Raw genomic sequence first — 19,559 nt, 5'->3', positions numbered from 1 at the left:
CCAGATTGTTGTGGTCTGATTTGTGCCCGAGCAGTTTGTCTGACGCCAGCTCAGACTCGTGTGGTGTTGGGGGTGTTAAAGTGCTCACATCTTCAGCAGAATAATTATTCATATCGCCCTGTGAAATAGGAAGTAATGACACTCTTCTCAAGACAAAGAAGAAGCCGTGGAACGTGGAAACCTGACGAGTTGTTTGGGTTGTCCCGCTCTTTGAAAGACCGCCTTAAACACGGTTTTTAACTTTCTTCTGTCCAGTTATTTGCACCTGAAGACTACATGTTGCAGTTATGTAACGCCGGGAACACACCTCAGCGACGAGAAGGATGGCTTTGTGACCGACGCTGAGAACTGCTCGTCTGGTATGAACAGCCAGGCGCTTGATCGGGCACAAATCTACGCTTCACGGCTATTCGCGGCACTTCAGCAGGCGGTGTGTTCCCACCGTAAGAAGGTTTGAGAACTAGTTAGCAAGCGTGCACCAAAGTCTAAAGACTAAACTGCTGAAATAAGTAGCTTAAACTACTGCAATACTTAGGTTGTCTAGATTTTGGCTCCTTAAACCTGATCAGGCATATATAGGTTTTAAGACGGTATAAGATGTAATGTGGCTGAGCTACAGTTTATGATAATTTTGATTGTACTGTACTGTTAATTGTTAGTAATTTATGAACAACTTCAGGTTGTGTATTTGTGTTTGTATGCGTTTCTTTCTTCGGTTCGGTTGTTTGTAATGTTTACGATCACATAAAAATTTTATCCACTTTTTTGTGTTTTCAGATAAATTATTTAACATTTAGTTTGTCATGATTTTTGTTCCTTAAATGCCCCCAAACTAATTCTGCCAAGAGACTTTTATTCAATGCTTTTACCGGTCTAACAGAGAGGATATCCTGCCCATAAGACTCAGACTGACAGCTTTGAGATTGAGACAAAAGAATAAATGTGTTGATGCTTCTGCAGACTTTAGGTTGAAAGGTGTTGCAGGTTGTAGTTTGTTAAAGAAAATAATCTGAGTTTTGTGGTCTGATTTGTGCCCGCTCAGTGTGTCTAATGCCAGCTCAGACTCTTGTGGTGTTGGGGGTGTTAAAGTGCTCACATCTTCTGCAGAATAACTATTTATATCGCTCTGTGAAAAAGGAAGTAATGACACTCTTCTCAAGACAAAAAAGAAGCCATTTTAGATCAGAGCGGTGCTGCGTTTCAGTCGGTTCTCTTCTGGTTTCTGGTGTCTGATCATGGATCTGCGTTGGATGATCCTCCCGGTGTTTCTGGTGTTTCTGGTGTTTGTTGAGGCCGAGAACGTGACCGTAGTCAAGGCAACACTGAGTCAAAACGCCATCTTTACCTGCTCGGGGGACATTAAAGACACATACTGGTACATCGAGATTAGCAGCCAGGTCAAAGGATTTATCGCCCAGACCTTCTCAATGGATCCCAATGATACCCGGTATGACATTCATACAACTTTGAAAACCAAATATGTTGCCAAGGGAAACATATTTGAGATTACAAACATCACAGCAGGGGATTGCCGGCTTTACTTCTGTGCCAGAAAGGAAGGAGGCAACATCACTTTTAAAGACACTTTTCTCCTTGTTTCAGGTAAGTCCCAACAACTCTTTCTTAATCTTTTTGAACCCTTGTGTTGTCTTCCCACCAGCCGTGTCCTCTCGCCTCAAAAATAGAAAATTAACACTTTTTTTGACACTTTTTTCCAATGTATTTGTCTCTTTTTTCGACGTTTGACACATTTTCTCACCATGTTCTTGCATGCTCAAGCACCGGTTGCAAGTCTGTTTTTGGTATTTATTTTTGCCACAAGAGGAAATTATCTCACCGTCTAAACCACACACATTTCTGTCAAGAAAGGGTCACAAGTTTGACTGTTTTTACAAAAACCAATTACTCAAACTCATGAAAATAGTTGCGATTAATTTAATAGTTGACAACTAATCGATTCATCTTTGCAGCTTTAGTTCGTACACGACGCACAGACACAAGCGTGGTATCAAAATAACTTACTCTAAACTTCAGACTTTTGGAAGAACGTTGCAGAAATTGTTGGACGCGTTTTGACAATCGAACAATCGAACTTTGTTTGAAGCAGACGGAGGCCTCTCCATGTTAGTATTTGAGACCACAGCAGTTTTGCCTCAGTTTCTTTCGCTCACGTTTGTCACTTTTCTTTCTCCAGATGATCCTATAACTCCGTCCACCAACAACAACACTGAAGGAAACCATCAACAGCAGCAGAACAGCTGCATACTGTGCCAGAGTGAAGTCATTTACAGCTCGTTGGCCCTGAATATCCTCTTCATCTTAGTGATAATAGGTGAGTCTGTTTTTACCAGCGGACATAGTGGTTCACTGCTCTAAAAATACCGACAGTTTTCTTCAGCTCAGAGGCGTCCTGTTGTCCTGTTATGAACTCCTTATGTTTCTGCTGCATCTTGCAAACCAAAGTCATAGTTTTGTGCTTTCAGAGTTTTGTTGTATCTTCAGAAATTCAGACATCAGAAAGAAAACTTTCAACCAATAAAATCTGTGGATGTTAAACATTCCCGGAGGATCTGACTCACCTGATGCTCTGTTGGCAGGTTTGGTTTTAACTCTTCTGTGTTTGAAGAGGAAGAAGTGTAACCGTCAGGAGACTGATCCATCATCTTGCATCTATGAGAACCTGCAGGTAAACAAACTGCTGCTATCTATACTGTAATATTACTAATACTGCTGTTTCAACACAGTCTCACTCCTGTTGCATCAAAAAACAGACACTTAGTAAGGGCCCTTTGGTGGTATTTGATAATGAAATTATTCTAACACTTTCATAATACTCGCTACCGTTGTCGCTCTTTATGTTATCTTCCTAAGAGGAAGAAGTGTAACCGTCAGGGGACTGATCCATCATCTTGCATCTATGCAAACCAAAAGACTCTGGAGATGGCGCAGGTAAACAAACTACTGCTATCTATACTGTAATATTACTAATACACCCCCCAATATCGTGTACGTCTCCTCTACAACACCACTGACGACGATAGACTCATCTCGGGAGGTTGAAAAATATAATCAGACATCCCAGATCTTAATTTTTAAGGACAACGCCAGTAAAGACAAGCATGGAGTTTAACTGTAGGAGTGCTTGGAGTGGAAGGTACATACTAGCTTAATAAACACAGACCTCTTTTCCACCAAGGCAGAGCTGGTGCTGGTTCGGAGCCAGAGCCTAGTTCCAAATCGGTTCTTTGTTTTTCGACCACCGAAGCACCAGCTCCGAACCAGTTAAAGTGGTTCTTAAGTAGCACCAAGTCATCGCTGGGCCAGAAGTAAGAACCGCTTACGTCAGCGGCATGGGGGGGAGGCGGGGTTACCGTGACCAACAAGACGAACAGAAACTTGTGACCGCCATTTTTGAATTAGCAGATAAACACGATTAAACAAAAACAGCAGTGGTCAGTGGTGGAAACAAGCTGCTTCCTTGCACTGTAAAGGCGAGCAGTGCCAGTTTGGACGCCGATGTAGGTCCGCAAAGCCACGACCATCGATAGCAAAGCAACGTCCGCCATTGTTGATGGTGTGTTTGTGTTTGGCGCTAACGTTGCTGGGTAAGATGAGACGTATACAGTGACGTAAGACCTGGCTCTGTGCCGGCTCTTTAGCGTCTGTGGAAAAGCAAACCGGTTCTTTGGAGGCTCGTCAGTCGAACCAACTCCGAACCGGCACTAGCGCTCTAGCTCTGAACCAGCACCTGGTTCTTGTTGGTGGAAAAGGGGTAACAGTGATTGTTCTGTAAAGTTCTTGTAGAGTCAACAAAATCTGCGAGTCGGGCAGCAAGACGCTCCTCTTCTGAGACGCTCCCGGTGTGGCGGAGGACCGAACAAAACCAGAACGCAGCACAGACGCAGCAAGTGGAGAATGGGGGTTATGGTTGATGGTGACACGCGGGAGAGGAACCCTGGTCTACTGGATGAAAGTCCTGTGTTGTTTGACCCATCCACTCCACCCCCAACCTGCCTCCTTTTCAGTCTTTCTGTTAGGGAAAAATGATGATTCTTTGATTATTATTGAAACTGTTTGCATTATAACAAGACAAAACACTGTTGCTGCTTTTGTTTTATTTGATTTGATTTATTTTGGATTTGACAAACAACATAATCCAAAAGGTAGCATGTTAAAGTGTAAACACTTATTTCCAACATGGTCCTTGGTGTTAAAACATGCAACACATAACAAAGACCTATTTCAGGTCAAAGACAATAACATATAACACAGATCATCCAAGGTTTAAAAGCATTCTAAAATCAGAGAATCATAAATCACATAAAATAATCAGTCTACTCTAATTAAAAAATATTGGTTACTCTATTCCATAAAAATACCTTAACCTTGTGTCTAAAAGCCCCTCTGGTATTTACAATTTTGAAGGAAAGTGGCAGATTATTCCACACTGTTATACCTGCTGTTACCATCTGGTATCTAGGAGCCACTGTCTTGTCCTTGTCTGGAGCACGGTGTGATGCTGAGGAAGGAACAGGCGATCCCTGACTAGATAAAGGAGACGTCGTCGTCTCTTACCAGATAACAACTGACGACACCAAGTCTTGTATCATGATTTATTGCATTTCCCTTCCTATTATAAAAAGAAGCTGTAGAGATCACTTCTGTGTTCATGCTGTGTGTACTGTTAACTGCCTCTTTGTTGGGTTTTCAAGTAAAATAAACTTTGATATATCTTCAGTGGCCCTGTCTATTCTTTGATAATTAAATTATTCTAACACTTTCATAATACTCGCTACCGTTGTTGCTCTTTGTTATCTTACAGCGCCTCAGCCGAGCTGTTGCTCTGCCCAGTGCGTCCCAAACAGACGCTAAAGGGTGATTTTTGTGCATCGGTATTAGGGATCGACCGATATGGATTTTTTTAGTGTCGATGCCGATAACAATTTTCTTTTTTCATCAGCCTTAGCCGATAACAAATACGGGCTGCCGATATTTAGAGCCGATACTGCTTTTGCTCCCTCAATTTACATCATGAAAATTGTAAACCCTGCCATTACTGGATTTGATTTTGGAATATGCTCTGCCATTTCTTTAAAAATATTAAACAAAAACACAGATCAGTGTCACTTCGGCAATCATCTTACATTCATATCACCCAAATGATGTGGGCAATGTGCATCATATGGATGGGTGCACTGCATGTGGTTAACTGTGCTTTCATCAACATCTCCAACACAGCCTTCATGATGCATTGCTTGCTGACATATTATAAGACAGATATACAGTACAGGCCAAAAGTTTGGACACACCTCATTCAATGTGTTTCTTTATTTTCATGACTATTTACATTGTAGATTCTCACTGAAGGCATCAAAACTATGAATGAACACATATGGAATTATGTACTTAACAAAAAAGTGTGAAATAACTGAAAACATGTCTTATATTTTAGATTCTTCAAAGTAGCCACCCTTTGCTTTTTTTGATAACTCTGCAAACCCTTGGTGTTCTCTCAATGAGCTTCATGAGGTAGTCACCTGAAATGGTTTTCACTTCACAGGTGTGCTTTGTCAGGGTTCATTAGTGGAAGTTTTTCCCTTATTAATAAAAAAGCAAAGGGTGGCTACTTTGAATAATCTAAAATATAAGACATGTTTTCAGTTATTTCACACTTTTTTGTTAAGGACATAATTCCATATGTGTTCATTCATAGTTTTGATGCCTTCAGTGAGAATCTACAATGTAAATAGTCATGAAAATAAAAAGGAAACGCATTGAATGAGAAGTTTGACCAAACTTTTGGCCTGTACTGTAATCAGGTCATCACGAAATGTCCTTTGTCAACACATTTAAATAATTTAAGAAAACAATAAACCTGAAAAGTAGCCATTGAAATAAAGTAGCTTGATTTGTAATTTAAGACTGCCATGGTGCTAGTGGGGGGAGGGGCAGTGCACGGTCTGCACGTGAACTGCAGCGTCTCTAGCATCACAGAGCTGCCTGTGGGCGCCTGTCTGTAAATAATGCCGGGAAAATAATAGATAATTGGCCGATGCCGATAAAATCGGTCCATCACTAATTGGTATCTGACTCTGAGAGCCACTGACCAAGCGTCAGTATGTGACGGATTGGGAGTGAGTATGGGTTGACTCGTGCGCTGTATACAATACTTACTGTGTCTGCTGTTTGTAATTTATGAACAACTTCAGGTTGTGTATTTGTGTTTGTATGCGTTTCTTTCTTCGGTTCGGTTGTTTGCAGATGATGAACTCTTAAATCTTTACGATCACATAAAAAGTGTCTCCTCTTTTTGTGTTTTCAGATAAAGTATTTAACATTTAGTTTGTCATGATTTTTGTTCCTTAAATGCCCCCAAACTAATTCTGCCAAGAGACTTTTATTCAATGCTTGTACCGGTCTAACAGAGAGGATATCCTGCCTGTTAGACTCAGACTGACAGCTTTGAGATTGAGACAAAAGAATAAATGTGTTGATGCTTCTGCAGACTTTAGGTTGAAAGGTGTTGCAGGTTGTTGTTTGTTAAAGAAAATAATCTGATTGTTGTGGTCTGATTTGTGCCTGCTCAATGTGTCTAATGCCAGCTCAGACTCTTGTGGTGTTGGGGGTGTTAAAGTGCTCACATCTTCTGCAGAATAATTATTTATATCGCTCTGTGAAAAAGGAAGTAATGACACTCAAGACAAAGAAGAAGCCATTTTAGATCAAAGCTGCGCTGCGTTTCAGTCGGTTCTCTTCTGGTTTCTGGTGTCTGATCATGGATCTGCGTTGGATGATCCTCCCGGTGTTTCTGGTGTTTGTTGAGGCCGAGAATGTGACCGTAGTCAAGGCAACACTGGGTCAAAACGCCATCTTTACCTGCTCGGTGGACATTATAGACACATACTGGTACATAGAGATACGCAGCCAGGTCAGAGGACCAATCGCCCGGACCTTCGGTACAGATGCTACAGATTATGACATTCATACAACTTTAAAAACCAAATATATTGCCAAAGGAAACGTATTTGAGATTACAAACATCACAGCAGAGGATTGCCGGCTTTACTTCTGTGCCAGAAAGGAAGGAGGCAACATCATTTTTAAAGACACTTTTCTCCTTGTTTCAGGTAAGTCCCAACAAGTCTTTCTTAATCTTTTTTAACCCTTGTGTTGTCTTCCCGCTGGCCATGTCCGCTAATGTCAAAAATAGAAAATTAACACTTTTTTTTGTCCCTTGTTTTGACCCTTTTTCTGACGTTTGACACATTTTCTCACCATGCTCTTGCATGCTCAAGCACCCGTTGCAAGTCTGTTTTTGTTTTTTAGAGGAAGAGGAAATTAACTCATCGTCTAAATCACACACATTTCTGTCAAGAAAGAGAGAGAAGGAAGGAAGGAGGATTCAGTTTACTATCACAAGTTTTACTGTTTTTACATTAAAAATGACTCAAACCAATCACGAAAATAGTTAACAACTAATCGATTAATCTTTGCAGCTTTAGTTCATACACGACGCACAGACACAAGCGTGGTATCAAAATACAGTATCTCACAAAAGTGAGTACACCCCTCACATTTAAGTAAATATTTCATTATATCTTTTAATGGGACAACACTGAAGAAATTACACTTTGCTATAATGAGAAGTATTAAGTGTACAGCTTGTATAACAGTGTAAATGTGCTGTCCCCTCAAAATAACTCAACACACAGCCATTAATGTCTAAACCGCTGGCAACTAAAGTCACTACACCCCTATGTTAAATTCCCATAGAGGCAGGCAGATTTTTATTTTTAAAGGACAGTTATTTCATGAATCCAGGATACTATGCATCCTGATAAAGTTCCCTACTAAAATGTGAGGGGTGTACTCACTTTTGTGAGATACTGTAACTGGCAATGAAGTAGCCGTGAACTTCAGACCGTTGAAAATTGTTGGACGCGTTTTGACGGTTTAATTATTATAATATTTTAATCTAACTTTGTTCGAAGCAGACGGAGGCCTCTCCATGTTAGTATTTGAGACCACAGCAGCTTTGCCTGAATTTCTTACGCTCATGTTTGTCACTTTTCTATCTCCAGATGATCCTATAACTCCTTCCACCAACAACAACTCTGAAGGAAACGACCAACAGCATCAGAACAGCTGCATAATGTGCCAGAGTGAAGTCGTTTACAGCTCGTTGGCAATCAATATCCTCTTCATCTTAGTGATAATAGGTGAGTCTGTTTTTTTCCAGCAGACATTGCGGTTCACTGCTCTAAGAATACCGACAGTTTCTGCATGTGTACGTCAGCTCAGAGGCGTCCTGTTGTCCTGTTATAATGTCCTTTTATTTCTGTTGTTTCTTGCAAACCAAAGTCATAGTTTTGTGCTTTCAAAGTTTTGTTGTTTCTTCAGAAATTCAGACGTCAGAATGAAGCGTTCAACCAATAAAATCTGTGGATGTTAAACATTCCCGGAGGATCTGACTCACCTGATGCTCTGTTGGCAGGTTTGGTTTTAACTCTTCTGTGTTTGAAGAGGAAGAAGTGTAACTGTCACAGGACTGATCCGTCATCTTGCATCTATGACAACCTGCAGGTAAACAAACTACTGCTATCTATACTGTAATATTACTAATACTGCTGTTTCAACACAGTCTCACTTCCGTTGTGTCAAAAAACAGACACTTAGTAAGGGCCCTTTGGTGGTATTTGATAATGAAATTATTCTAACACTTTCATAATACTCGCTACCGTTGTCGCTCTTTATGTTATCTTCCTAAGAGGAAGAAGTGTAACCGTCAGGGGACTGATCCATCATCTTGCATCTATGAGAACCCAGAGACTATGGAGATGCCAAAGGTAAACAAACTACTGCTATCTATACTGTAATATTACTAATACTGCTGTTTCAACACAGTCTCACTCCCATTGCATCAAAAAACAGATGCTTAGTGAGGGCCCTTTGGTGGTATTTCCTAACACGCTTGCTCTGGACCCTTGTAGTACGTGTCCATTGTCAGCGTCATTTCAATGCTTCCCGTTCATTTCTATCGAAGCAGCCGTGCAATGCATTCTGGGAACATTGCATCGACTTTGGATGAGCGGGGCATCGAGTCGACGGCTCCTCATTTGCATGAATGAGAATCCAGCCAACTTTATGCAAATGAGGAGCGGCTGGCTCGGCTTCACCGCCTCTCAAAAGCTGACGGAAATCTTTTAAATTGACCGTTGTCCATCTGAAATGAAGACAGATTCAGCATCCCCCGCGCGCCCATTTCTGGTTAAAAAATATTAATCGACTGATGCCTTGTCGGTCTGAATCCATTTGGGGTCATTTTGCAACATGCAGGGTTAAAACCACTATGTAAATGTACTGGACAAGAACGGAGAGTTACCTGCTGCGTTTCGGAGGCGCCGCAGCCCCCGCGAGCTACACACTGCTTTGTCTTGAGAAGAGTGTCATTACTTCCTATTTCACAGAGCGATATAAATAATTATTCTGCTGAAGATGTGAGCACTACACTGCTGCCATTCAAGTCAATGCTTGGGAGTGAGTGTAGGTTGACTTGTGCCCTGTATACTTTACTTACTGTGTCTGCTGTGTGTTTCAGTACAAGGAGATCCAGCTCAGAAAATTTCCACCAGCTGTTGCTTCTTCAGAGACTATTTACTGTTGGCCTCAGCTGCCTCCAAACCCCAGAAAGAAAGAAAAAGACAAAAACAAACCGACTTCTGGTTGATCCAGAAGAAAACATGGAGACCTGACGAGTTCTTTGGGTTGTCCCGATCTTGGAAAGACCGCCTTAAACATGGTTTTAAATTTGTGTTTAGTTTCTTTCTTTTGTCCAGTTGTTTGCAGATGATGAACTCCTAAATATAACAACAACACTCCGAATCACATAGATTTAAGTCTAATGTTTCTCCACTTTTGGTTTTCAGATAAATTATCTTTCTTAACTAGTTCTGTCAAACGATTAAAATATTTAATCGCATTAATGTCATAGTTAACTCGCAATTAATCGCACATTTTTATCTATTTTAAATGTCCCTTGATTTATTGTCCTTGATTATTTTTTCTCATTTTAATGCTCTTATTAACATGATATGATACTTTTAAAACGGTGCCTGAACCGAAAGATATATATATATATTTAAAAAAGGAGCACCTTGTTCAATTGTATTTGTCTGTTCTGTATGTTCAAAAATATAAAACAATAAAAAGTTGATCTAAAAAAAAAAGGAGCACAAAATGGTGAAAACAACCACTGGATGGGAAAAGGGTATTTTACAATTACAGTGAATGCACCACGAGGCTTGAGAGGCGAGCAACATGACATCATGACTGTGTTTTTCAGACAACGGCAGCTACAGTCCGGTGTTGGAGTCCTCTCCAGTGAAATACAGACCCACTTTACACCGTTTAGCTGTAAACATTTTAACCGTGTTTAATCCAGCTGCTAGCTAACGGTAGGCTAACGTTACCTGCTGCTAAATGTAGCGTTAACTAGCTAACGGTAGGCTAACGTTACCTGCTGCTAAATGTAGCGTTAACTAGCTAACGGTAGGCTAACGTTACCTGCTGCTAAATGTAGCGTTAACTAGCTAATGGTAGGCTAACGTTACCTGCTGCTAAATGTAGCGTTAACTAGCTAACGGTAAGCTAACGTTACCTGCTGCTAAGAGTAGTGTTGACTGGCCTCCTGTGCAGCAATGTTTCAGTTCCCTCCAACGTCCGTTTTCGGAGCATCAGAAAGAAGCGCAGGCATCTAAGTGGCACCTAAATAAGGCACCAAAATCCGCATTGCTATTTGGTCCGGTAGATAACGGTCGTTAAGGCACCGGTGCCGTATTAGCACCGGGTCTCGGACCCCATTCAAAACGGCAATTTTCGTCGAAAAGTGACTAGTTTGCAGGTACGTACTACTCTTTGGCCGGCTCGCAAGCAAATGCAAACAAGTGTGTGCAGCGTGCCTGTTGTTTTGTTTCCGGTCTAGCTAGATCCGGTGTGGTGTTGTAGTTTTTCTATCGTTACTAGTTGTTGCAACAGCATGTGAAAAAAACTACAAAGTTTGCCAGGCCAAAAAGAATGTTAATCTCGCAATAAAATGGTTAATGCCGTTAATTATTACAGTTAATTCTCAGGATGTTGTGTTTTCTGTGTTGTCATGTGTGTCCTTTTGTCTTTTGTGCTTTTGTGTCCTTGTGTCTCAGGATGCTGTGCTGATCTCACTTTTATGTTGATTTTATTTTATTTTACTTTATTTTACTTTATTTTACTGTATTAAACTTGAGAATGTTTTTATGTTACATATTGTCTGTGTTGTGAAGCAACGGATGTGGCACTGTGTCCAAGACAAATTTCCCCTCGGGGACAATAAAGTGTATTCTATTCTATTCTATAATAACGCGTTTATCTGACAGCACTATTCTTAACATTTATTTCGTCTTGATTTTGGCTCCTTAAACCTGATCAGGCATATATAGGTTTTAAGGCGATATAAGATGTAATGTGGTTGAGCTACAGTTTATGATCATTTTGATTGTACTGTTTGTAATACTGTTTGTAATTTATGAAAAACTTCAGGTTGTGTATTTGTGTTTGTATGCGTTTCTTTCTTCGGTTCGGTTGTTTGCAGACGATGAACTCTTAAATGTTTACAATCACATAAAACATTTCCCCACTTTTGAATGTTTTCAGTTAAATTATTTAACATTTAGTTTGTCCTGATTTTTGTTCCTTAAATGCCCCCAAACTAATTCTGCCAAGAGACTTTTGTTCAATGCTTTTACCGGTCTAACAGAGAGGATATCCTGCCTGTAAGACTCAGACTGACTGCTTTGAGGTTGAGGCAAAAGAATAAATGTGTTGATGCTTCTGCAGACTTTAGGTTGAAGGTGTTGCAGGTTGTTGCTTGTTAAAGAAAATAATCTGATTGTTGTGGTCTGATTTGTGCCTGCTCAGTGTGTCTAATGCCAGCTCAGACTCTTGTGGTGTTGGGGGTGTTAAAGTGCTCACATCTTCAGCAGAATAATTATTTATATCGCTCTGTGAAATAGGAAGTTATGACACTCTTCTCAAGACAAAGAAGAAGCCATTTTAGATCAAAGCTGCGCTGCGTTTCAGTCGGTTCTCTTCTTGTTTCTGGTGTCTGATCATGGATCTGCGTTGGATGATCCTCCCGGTGTTTCTGGTGTTTCTGGTGTTTGTTGAGGCCGAGAACGTAACCGTAATCAAGGCAAAGCTGGGTCAAAACGCCATCTTTACCTGCTCGGGGGACATTATAGACACATACTGGTACATAGAGATACGCAGCCAGGTCAAAGGACCAATCGCCCGGACCTTCGGTACAGATGCTACAGATTATGACATTCATACAACTTTGAGAACCAAATATATTGCCAAAGGAAACGTATTTGAGATTACAAACATCACAGCAGAGGATTGCTGGCTTTACTTCTGTGCCAGAAAGGAACGAGGCAACATCATTTTTAAAGACACTTTTCTCCTCATTTCAGGTAAGTCCCAACAACTCTTTCTTAATCTTTTTTAACCCTTGTATTGTCTTCCCGCCAGCCGTGTCCTCTCGCCTCAAAAATAGAAAATTAACACTTTTTTTTGACACTTTCTTCAATGTTTTTGTCTCATTTTTGACATTTGACACACCATGCACGGTGTCTTGCATGCTCAAGCACCGGTTGCAAGTCTGGTTTTGGTTTTTATTTTTGCCACAAGAGGAAATTAACTCACCGTCTAAACCACACACATTTCTGTCAAGAAAAGGAGAGAAAGAAGGAAGGAGGATTCAGTTTACTGTCACAAGTTTTACTGCTTCTACATAAAAAATTACTCAAGCTCATGAAAATAGTTGCGATTAATTTAATAGTTGAGAACTAATTGATTCATCTTTGCAGCTTTAGTTTGTACACGACGCACAGACACAAGCGTGGTATCAAAATATTTTGTTATGAAGTAGCCATGAACTTCAGACTGTTGTAAGAAAGATGCAGAAATTGTTGGACGTGTTTTGACGGTTTAATTATTTTGTTTAACAATCTAACTTTGTTCGAAGCAGACGGAGGCCTCTCAATGTTAGTATTGGAGACCACAGCAGCTTTGCCTCAATTTCTTACGCTCATGTTTGTCACTTTTCTTTCTCCAGATGATCCTATAACTCCATCCACCAACAACAACTCTGAAGGAAATGACCAACAGCAGCAGAACATAATCTGCCAGAGTGAAGTCATTTACAGCTCGTTGGCCCTGAATATCCTCTTCATCTTAGTGATAATAGGTGAGTCTGTTTTTACCAGCGGACATTGTGGTTCACTGCTCTAAGAATACCGACAGTTTCTGCATGTGTACGTCAGCTCAGAGGCGTCCTGTTGTCCTGTTATGAACTCCTTTTGTTTCTGCTGCATCTTGCAAACCAAAGTCATAGTTTTGTGCTTTCAGAGTTTTGTTGTTTCTTCAGAAATTCAGACGTCAGAAAGAAAACGTTCAACCAATAAAATCTGTGGATGTTAAACATTCCCGAGGATCTGACTCACCTGATGCTCTGTTGGCAGGTTTGGTTTTAACTCTTCTGTGTTTGAAGAGGAAGAAATGTAACCGTCAGGGGACTGATCCGTCATTGTACATCTATGAGAACCCGCAGGTAAACAAACTACTGCTATCTATACTGTAATATTACTAATACTGCTGTTTCAACACAGTCTCACTCCCATTGCGTCAAAAAACAGACAATAAGGGCCCTTTGGTGGTAATTGATAATGAAATTATTCTACCACTTTCATAATACTCGCTACCGTTGTCGTCTTTATGTTATCTTACAGCGCAATGGCCGAGCTGTTGCTCTGCCCGGTGCGTCCCAAACAGATGCTAAAGGGTGATTTTTGTGCATCGGTATCTGACTCTGAGAGCCACTGACCAAGCGTCAGTATGTGACGGGTTGGGAGTGAGTGTAGGTTGACTCGTGCCCTGTGTACTTTACTTACTGTGTCTGCTGTGTGTTTCAGTACGATGAGATCCAGCTCAGATACTTTCCACCAGCTGTCGCTTCTTCATAGGCTGTTTACTGCTGGCCTCAGCTGCCTCCAAACCCCAGAAAGAAAGAAAGAAAAAGACAAAAACAGACTTCTGGTTGATTCAGAAGAAAACATGGAGACCTGACGAGTTCTTTGGGTTGTCCCAATCTTGGAAAGACCGCCTTAAACATGGTTTTACATTTGTTTTTAGTTTCTTTCTTCGGTCCAGTTGTTTGCAGATGATGAACTCCTAAATATAACAACAACACTCCGACTCACATACATTCAAGTCTAATGTTTCTCCACTTTTGGTTTTCAGATAAATTATCTTTCTTAACATTTATTTCTTCTTGATTTTGGCTCCTTAACACTAGAAGTGCCAGATTTCCATAACTACTATAACTGCCGTGAGCGGTCATTTTTACCGCCAGACTCCAAACTCTATAATCTCTCATGATAAATACCTAATTGCGATATTGTATCACGGTATTGTGTTAGGATATCTTTAGAAAAACTTAATAACAGCGAAATATACATTTTAACGAGTTTAATTATACATTTGAGTAGTAATACGTGTTTCAATAATTCATATCATGGCATAGTAAACCGTCATTATTTCATACATTCATATCCCGAAAAAATGGTGTGGAAATTCATTCAACTTAACTCATAACAGCCAGATAACAATTAAAAGTATCTTATTTGAACATTTAGCTATAACCTAACCTGGCACTGCCTCCGTTTTGGCATCTGCTGCGGTGCGAAGCGCTGTTCGGACTGTGCGCCGCTGCCGCTCCATAAACTCCGCTCTCAGCTCCTCTGCAAGTAAGTACTAAGCAACCAAGATGGATCTTCAACCGCGCGTTGATTCAAATTCAAAACAATACCGCGAAAATCCGAGCGGTCAATATGACCGTGTATGGCCGAAATAGGTAAAAGTGATTGTATTTTCTTTGCCTTTCGTGTAATTTATATAAAAACAATTTTAAATTAAAATACAGACTATTTTAGGAAAAGTCAGGCAGCAGCAGGATTGTATTTTTTTATTCAGCAAAGTTATTACACATATAAATTTCAAACGGTCAAAATGAACGTCATGGCCGTTCTAGTGTTAAACCTGATCAGGCATACATAGATTTTAATTCGGTATAAGATTTAATGTGGCTGAGCTACAGTTTATGATAATTTTGATTGTACTGTTTGTAGTTTAAGAAAAACTTCAGGTTGTGTGTTTGTGTTTGTATGCGTTTCTTCGGTTCAGTTGTTTGCAGATGATGAACTCTTAAATGTTTACAATCACATGAAATGTTTCTCCACTTTTTTTGTGTTTCCAGATAAATTATTTAACATTTAGTTTATCCTGATGTTTGTTCCTTAAATGCCCCCAAACTAATTCTGCCAAGAGACTTTTATTCGATGCTTTTAAAGGCTTTGTAAGACAGGATATGCGAACGCAGACTGACAGCTTTGAGTTTGACACAAAAGTTTACTGTAAATGTGTTGATGCTTCTGCAGACTTTAGTTTGAAAGTTGTTGCAGAAGTTTAAACAAAAAAATCTGATTGTTGTGGTCTGATTTATGTCTGAGCAGTTTGTCTGAAGTCAGCTCAGACTCTTGTGGTGTTGGGGGTGTTCAAGAGTTCACGTCTTCAGCAGATTAATTATTTATATCGCCCTGTGAAATAGGAAGTAATCACACAAAGAAGAAGCCATTTTAGATCAGAGCGTTGCTTTGTTTCAGTTGGTTCTCTTCTGGTTTCTGGTGTCTGATCATGGATCTGCGTTGGATGATCCTCCCGGTGTTTCTGGTGTTTGTTGAGGCCCAGAAAGTGACCGTAATCAAGGCAAAGATGGGTCAAAATGCCATCTTTACCTGCTCGGGGGATACTACAGACACATTCTGGTACATGGAGAACCGCAGTCAGGTCAAAGGATTGATCGCCCGCACCTACTCAATGGATCCTGATGATACAGATTATCACATTCATACAACTGTGAAAAACAAATATGTTGCCATGGGAAACATATTTGAGATTACAAACCTCACAGCAGAGGATTGCCGGCTTTACTTCTGTGCCAGAAAGGAACATGGCAAAGTAATTTTTACAGACACTTTTCACCTCATTTCAGGTAAGTACCAACAAATGTTTCTTTATCTTTTTTAACCCTTGTGTTGTCTTTCTGCCGGCTGTATCCTCTCGCCTCAAAAATAGAAAATTAACACGTTTTTTTATGCTTTTTTTGATGACTTTGACACTTTTTTTGTCCCATTTTTTGACATGTTTTTCTGACTTTTTTTTGTCCATTTTCTTGGAATAGTTTTCTCAATGTTTTTGACCCTTTTTTTGACGTTTGACACATTTTTTCACCATGCTCTTGCATGCTCAAGCGCTGGTTGCATGTCTGGTTGTGTATGGCGTTACATATGTGTCACATTCCTGAGCGAGTAATTGTATGTTTTGAGCGTAGAGAACTATATTTTGCAAGCACATTACATTGCATTTTGAACAGAAATTTACACTTGCAAAAAAGTGTTAATTTCTGTTCAAAATGCAATGTAATGTGCTTGCAAAATATAGTTCTCTGTGCTCAAAAACATACAATTTCTCGCTCAGGAATGTGACATACAGTATATAACGCCATAGTTGTGGTGTATATTTTTTAAGTTGACAACTAATCGATTAATCTTTGCAGCTTTATGTTGTACACACAATGCACAGACACAAGCGTGGTGTCAAAATAACTTGCTCTAAAGTAGCCGTGAACTTCAGAAAGTTGCAGAAATTGTTGGACGCATTTTGATGGTTTAATTATTTAATCTAACTTTGTTTGAAGCAGACAGAGGCCTCTCCATGTTAGTATTTGAGACCACAGCAGCTTTGCCTCAGTTTCTTACGCTCACGTTTGTCTCTTGTCTTTCTCCAGATGATCCTATAACTCCGTCCACCAACAACAACTCTGAAGGAAATGACCAACAGCAGCAGAACTGCTGCATAATCTGCCAGGGTGACATCATTTACAGCTTGTTGGCACTGAATATCCTCTTCATCTTATTGACAATAGGTGAGTGTTTTTACCAGCGGACATTGCGGTCCACTGCTCTAAGAATACCGACAGTTTCTGCATGTGTACGTCAGCTCAGAGGTGTCCTGTTGTCCTGTTATAAACTCCTTATGTTTCTGTTGTTTCTTGCAAACCAAAGTCATAGTTTTGTGCTTTCAGAGTTTAGTTGTTTCGTCATAAATTCAGACGTCAGAATGAAGCGTTCAACCAGTAAAATCTGTGGATGTTAAACATTCCTGGAGGATCTGACTAACGTGATGCTCGGTTGGCAGGTTTGTTTTTTACTTTTCTGTGTTTGAAGAGGAAGAAGTGTAACCGTCAGGGGACTGATCTGTCATCTTGCATCTATGAGAACCTGCAGGTAAACAAACTACTGCTATCTATACTGTAATATTACTAATACTGCTGTTTCAACACAGTCTCACTCCCATTGCGTCAAAAACAGACAATAAGGGCCCTTTGGTGGTATTTGATAATGAAATTATTCTAACACTTTTATAATACTCGCTACCGTTGTCTGTCTTTATGTTATCATACAGCGCCATGGCCGAGCTGTTGCTCTGCCCGGTGTGTCCCAAACAGATTCGGTATCTGACTCTGAGAGCCATTGAGCAAGCGTCAGTATGTGACGGGTTGGGAGTGAGTAGGGGTTGACTCGTGACCTGTATACTTTACTTATTGCGTCTGCTGTGTGTTTCAGTACGATGAGATCCAGCTCAGTAACTTTCCACCAGCTGTTGCTTATTCATAGACTGTTTACTGCTGGCCTCAGCTGCCTCCAAACCCCAGAAAGAAAGAAAGAAAAAGACAAAAACAAACAGACTTCTGGTTGAGCCAGAAGAAAACCTGGAAACCTGACGAGTTGTTTGGGTTGCCCAATCTTGAAAAGACCGCCTTAAACATGGTTTTAAATTTGTTAATAGTTTCTTTCTTCAGTCCAGTTGTTTGCAGATGATGAACTCCTAAATATAACAACAACCACTTTTGGTTTTCAGATAAATTATATTTCTTAACATTTATTTTGATTTTGGCTCCTTAAACCTGATCAGGCATATATAGGTTTTAAGGCGGTATAAGATTTAATGTGGCTGAGCTACAGTTTATGATCATTTTGATTGTACTGTTTGCAATTTATGAAAATCTTCAGCTTGTGTATTTGTGTTTGTATGCGTTTCTTTCTTTGGTTCAGTTGTTTGCAGATGATGAACTCTTAAATCTTTACGATCACATTTTTGTCCTGATTTTTGTTCCTTAAATGCCCCCAAACTAATTCTGCCAAGAGACTTTTGTTCAATGTTTTTTCCTGTCTAACAGAGAGGATATCCTGCCTGTAAGACTCAGACTGACAGCTTTGAGGTTGAGACAAAAGAATACTGTAAATGCATTGATGCTTCTGCAGACTTTAGGTTGAAAGATGTTGCAGAAGATTAAACAAAATAATCTGATTGTTGTGGTCTGATTTGTGCCTGTTCAGTGTGTCTGACGCCAGCTCACCCTTACGAAACAAACTTATATTGCAATATACTAGCATTTATATTGCAATAAATTAGAAAATATATTTCAATATGTAAGAAACTTCCTCATATATTTGAAAAGATATAGCAATATATGGATGGACAACCTATTGCTATATATTGATTAATATATTTTAAAATACATTGATGTGCAAACAAAACTGTATTACATTATTGCATGTGTGTTTATTGAAAAAAAGCATTTTTTACGAGTTAAGCAATTAAGCTCATGCATAGGTTTACAGAGCTTGATCAACCATAGTCCAAATCACATTTTTGCATGACATTCATTATATTTTACATTATATAGCCATATGGATGGACCATATATGGCTGTGTATTGATTGATACAGTATATTGTAAAATGTAGATGACAGAGTATTATAAATTAAATTATCATTAACAGCAGCAAAAAATTAAATTTTTTGTAAATGTTTTTGGCAGGGGAATTATGGCAGGGAATTTCCTTTCTTCCCCTATGGCTGCTTTGTTCAACCTGCCTTCTACTCTTATCAGGTCATCCTTTACATGTGGGTCAAGTTTGTATAGGGCGCTTTTCTTCTTCACTTCGGGAGTTGTTGAGGTGAGTGTTTTTATTTCATTTGGGAAGAACTGCACTTGGGTGAATTGAACAATTGCAATTTCCGCTTTCTTTAGATCTTCAATACTTATTTGCTGTCCACCCAGTGTGGTATCAGGTAATTTTGTCCTGCTTCTTGTGACTATTATGCTCTCACTTATTTTCCTTTTTTGCACCAGTGTTTTTTAAAGTTTCCTTGAGTTTCAGGTACCATGCAACTGCGAGCCGGAGTTTTGTCCAGTCAGAAAAATGAGTCATCAGCCTTTGTGTTGCGTTTTCTTCCTTTGTGCAGGTTGCATTCACTGTGTGTGTTCTTTTCACCTCAGGGTCATCCAGGGGCAGCGGACAGACCTCCTCGAAGCCGGCAAACTGGTCCCGCTGTTCATGTCCC

At 39.9% G+C, this 19,559-nt stretch overlaps 2 protein-coding genes across 3 annotated transcripts; both read left to right on the top strand.

Moving 5' to 3' along the window:
* Positions 1–1,203: 1,203 nt before the first annotated feature.
* Positions 1,204–9,727, top strand: LOC120554770. Its single transcript, XM_039793799.1, has 5 exons — positions 1,204–1,602; positions 2,195–2,332; positions 8,495–8,583; positions 8,769–8,846; positions 9,599–9,727. The coding sequence occupies exons 1-5, from the start codon at positions 1,236–1,238 to the stop codon at positions 9,725–9,727; spliced, it is 801 nt and encodes a 266-aa protein (XP_039649733.1). The 5' UTR covers positions 1,204–1,235.
* A 2,305-nt stretch (positions 9,728–12,032) lies between these two features.
* On the top strand, positions 12,033–18,648 carry LOC120554693. 2 transcript variants are annotated; one of them, XM_039793707.1, is made up of 4 exons: positions 12,033–12,503; positions 13,148–13,279; positions 13,554–13,642; positions 14,004–14,583. In XM_039793707.1, exons 1-4 carry the CDS (start codon positions 12,143–12,145, stop codon positions 14,052–14,054), a joined length of 633 nt encoding a protein of 210 aa, XP_039649641.1. In that variant the 5' UTR covers positions 12,033–12,142; the 3' UTR covers positions 14,055–14,583. The 2 variants fall into 2 exon arrangements, with proteins under 2 accessions (XP_039649641.1, XP_039649640.1); XM_039793706.1 differs by lacking the exons at positions 12,033–12,503; positions 13,148–13,279; positions 13,554–13,642; positions 14,004–14,583 and adding exons at positions 15,467–16,141; positions 16,937–18,648.
* The last annotated feature ends 911 nt before the right edge of the window (positions 18,649–19,559 follow it).

This window comes from Perca fluviatilis, chromosome 24 (genome assembly GCF_010015445.1).
Source record: "Perca fluviatilis chromosome 24, GENO_Pfluv_1.0, whole genome shotgun sequence".
In the NCBI taxonomy this organism is placed as follows: Eukaryota; Metazoa; Chordata; class Actinopteri; order Perciformes; family Percidae; genus Perca; species Perca fluviatilis.
Note: the sequence above shows the minus strand (reverse complement) of the source record. Positions and strands in the feature narration are given on the sequence as shown.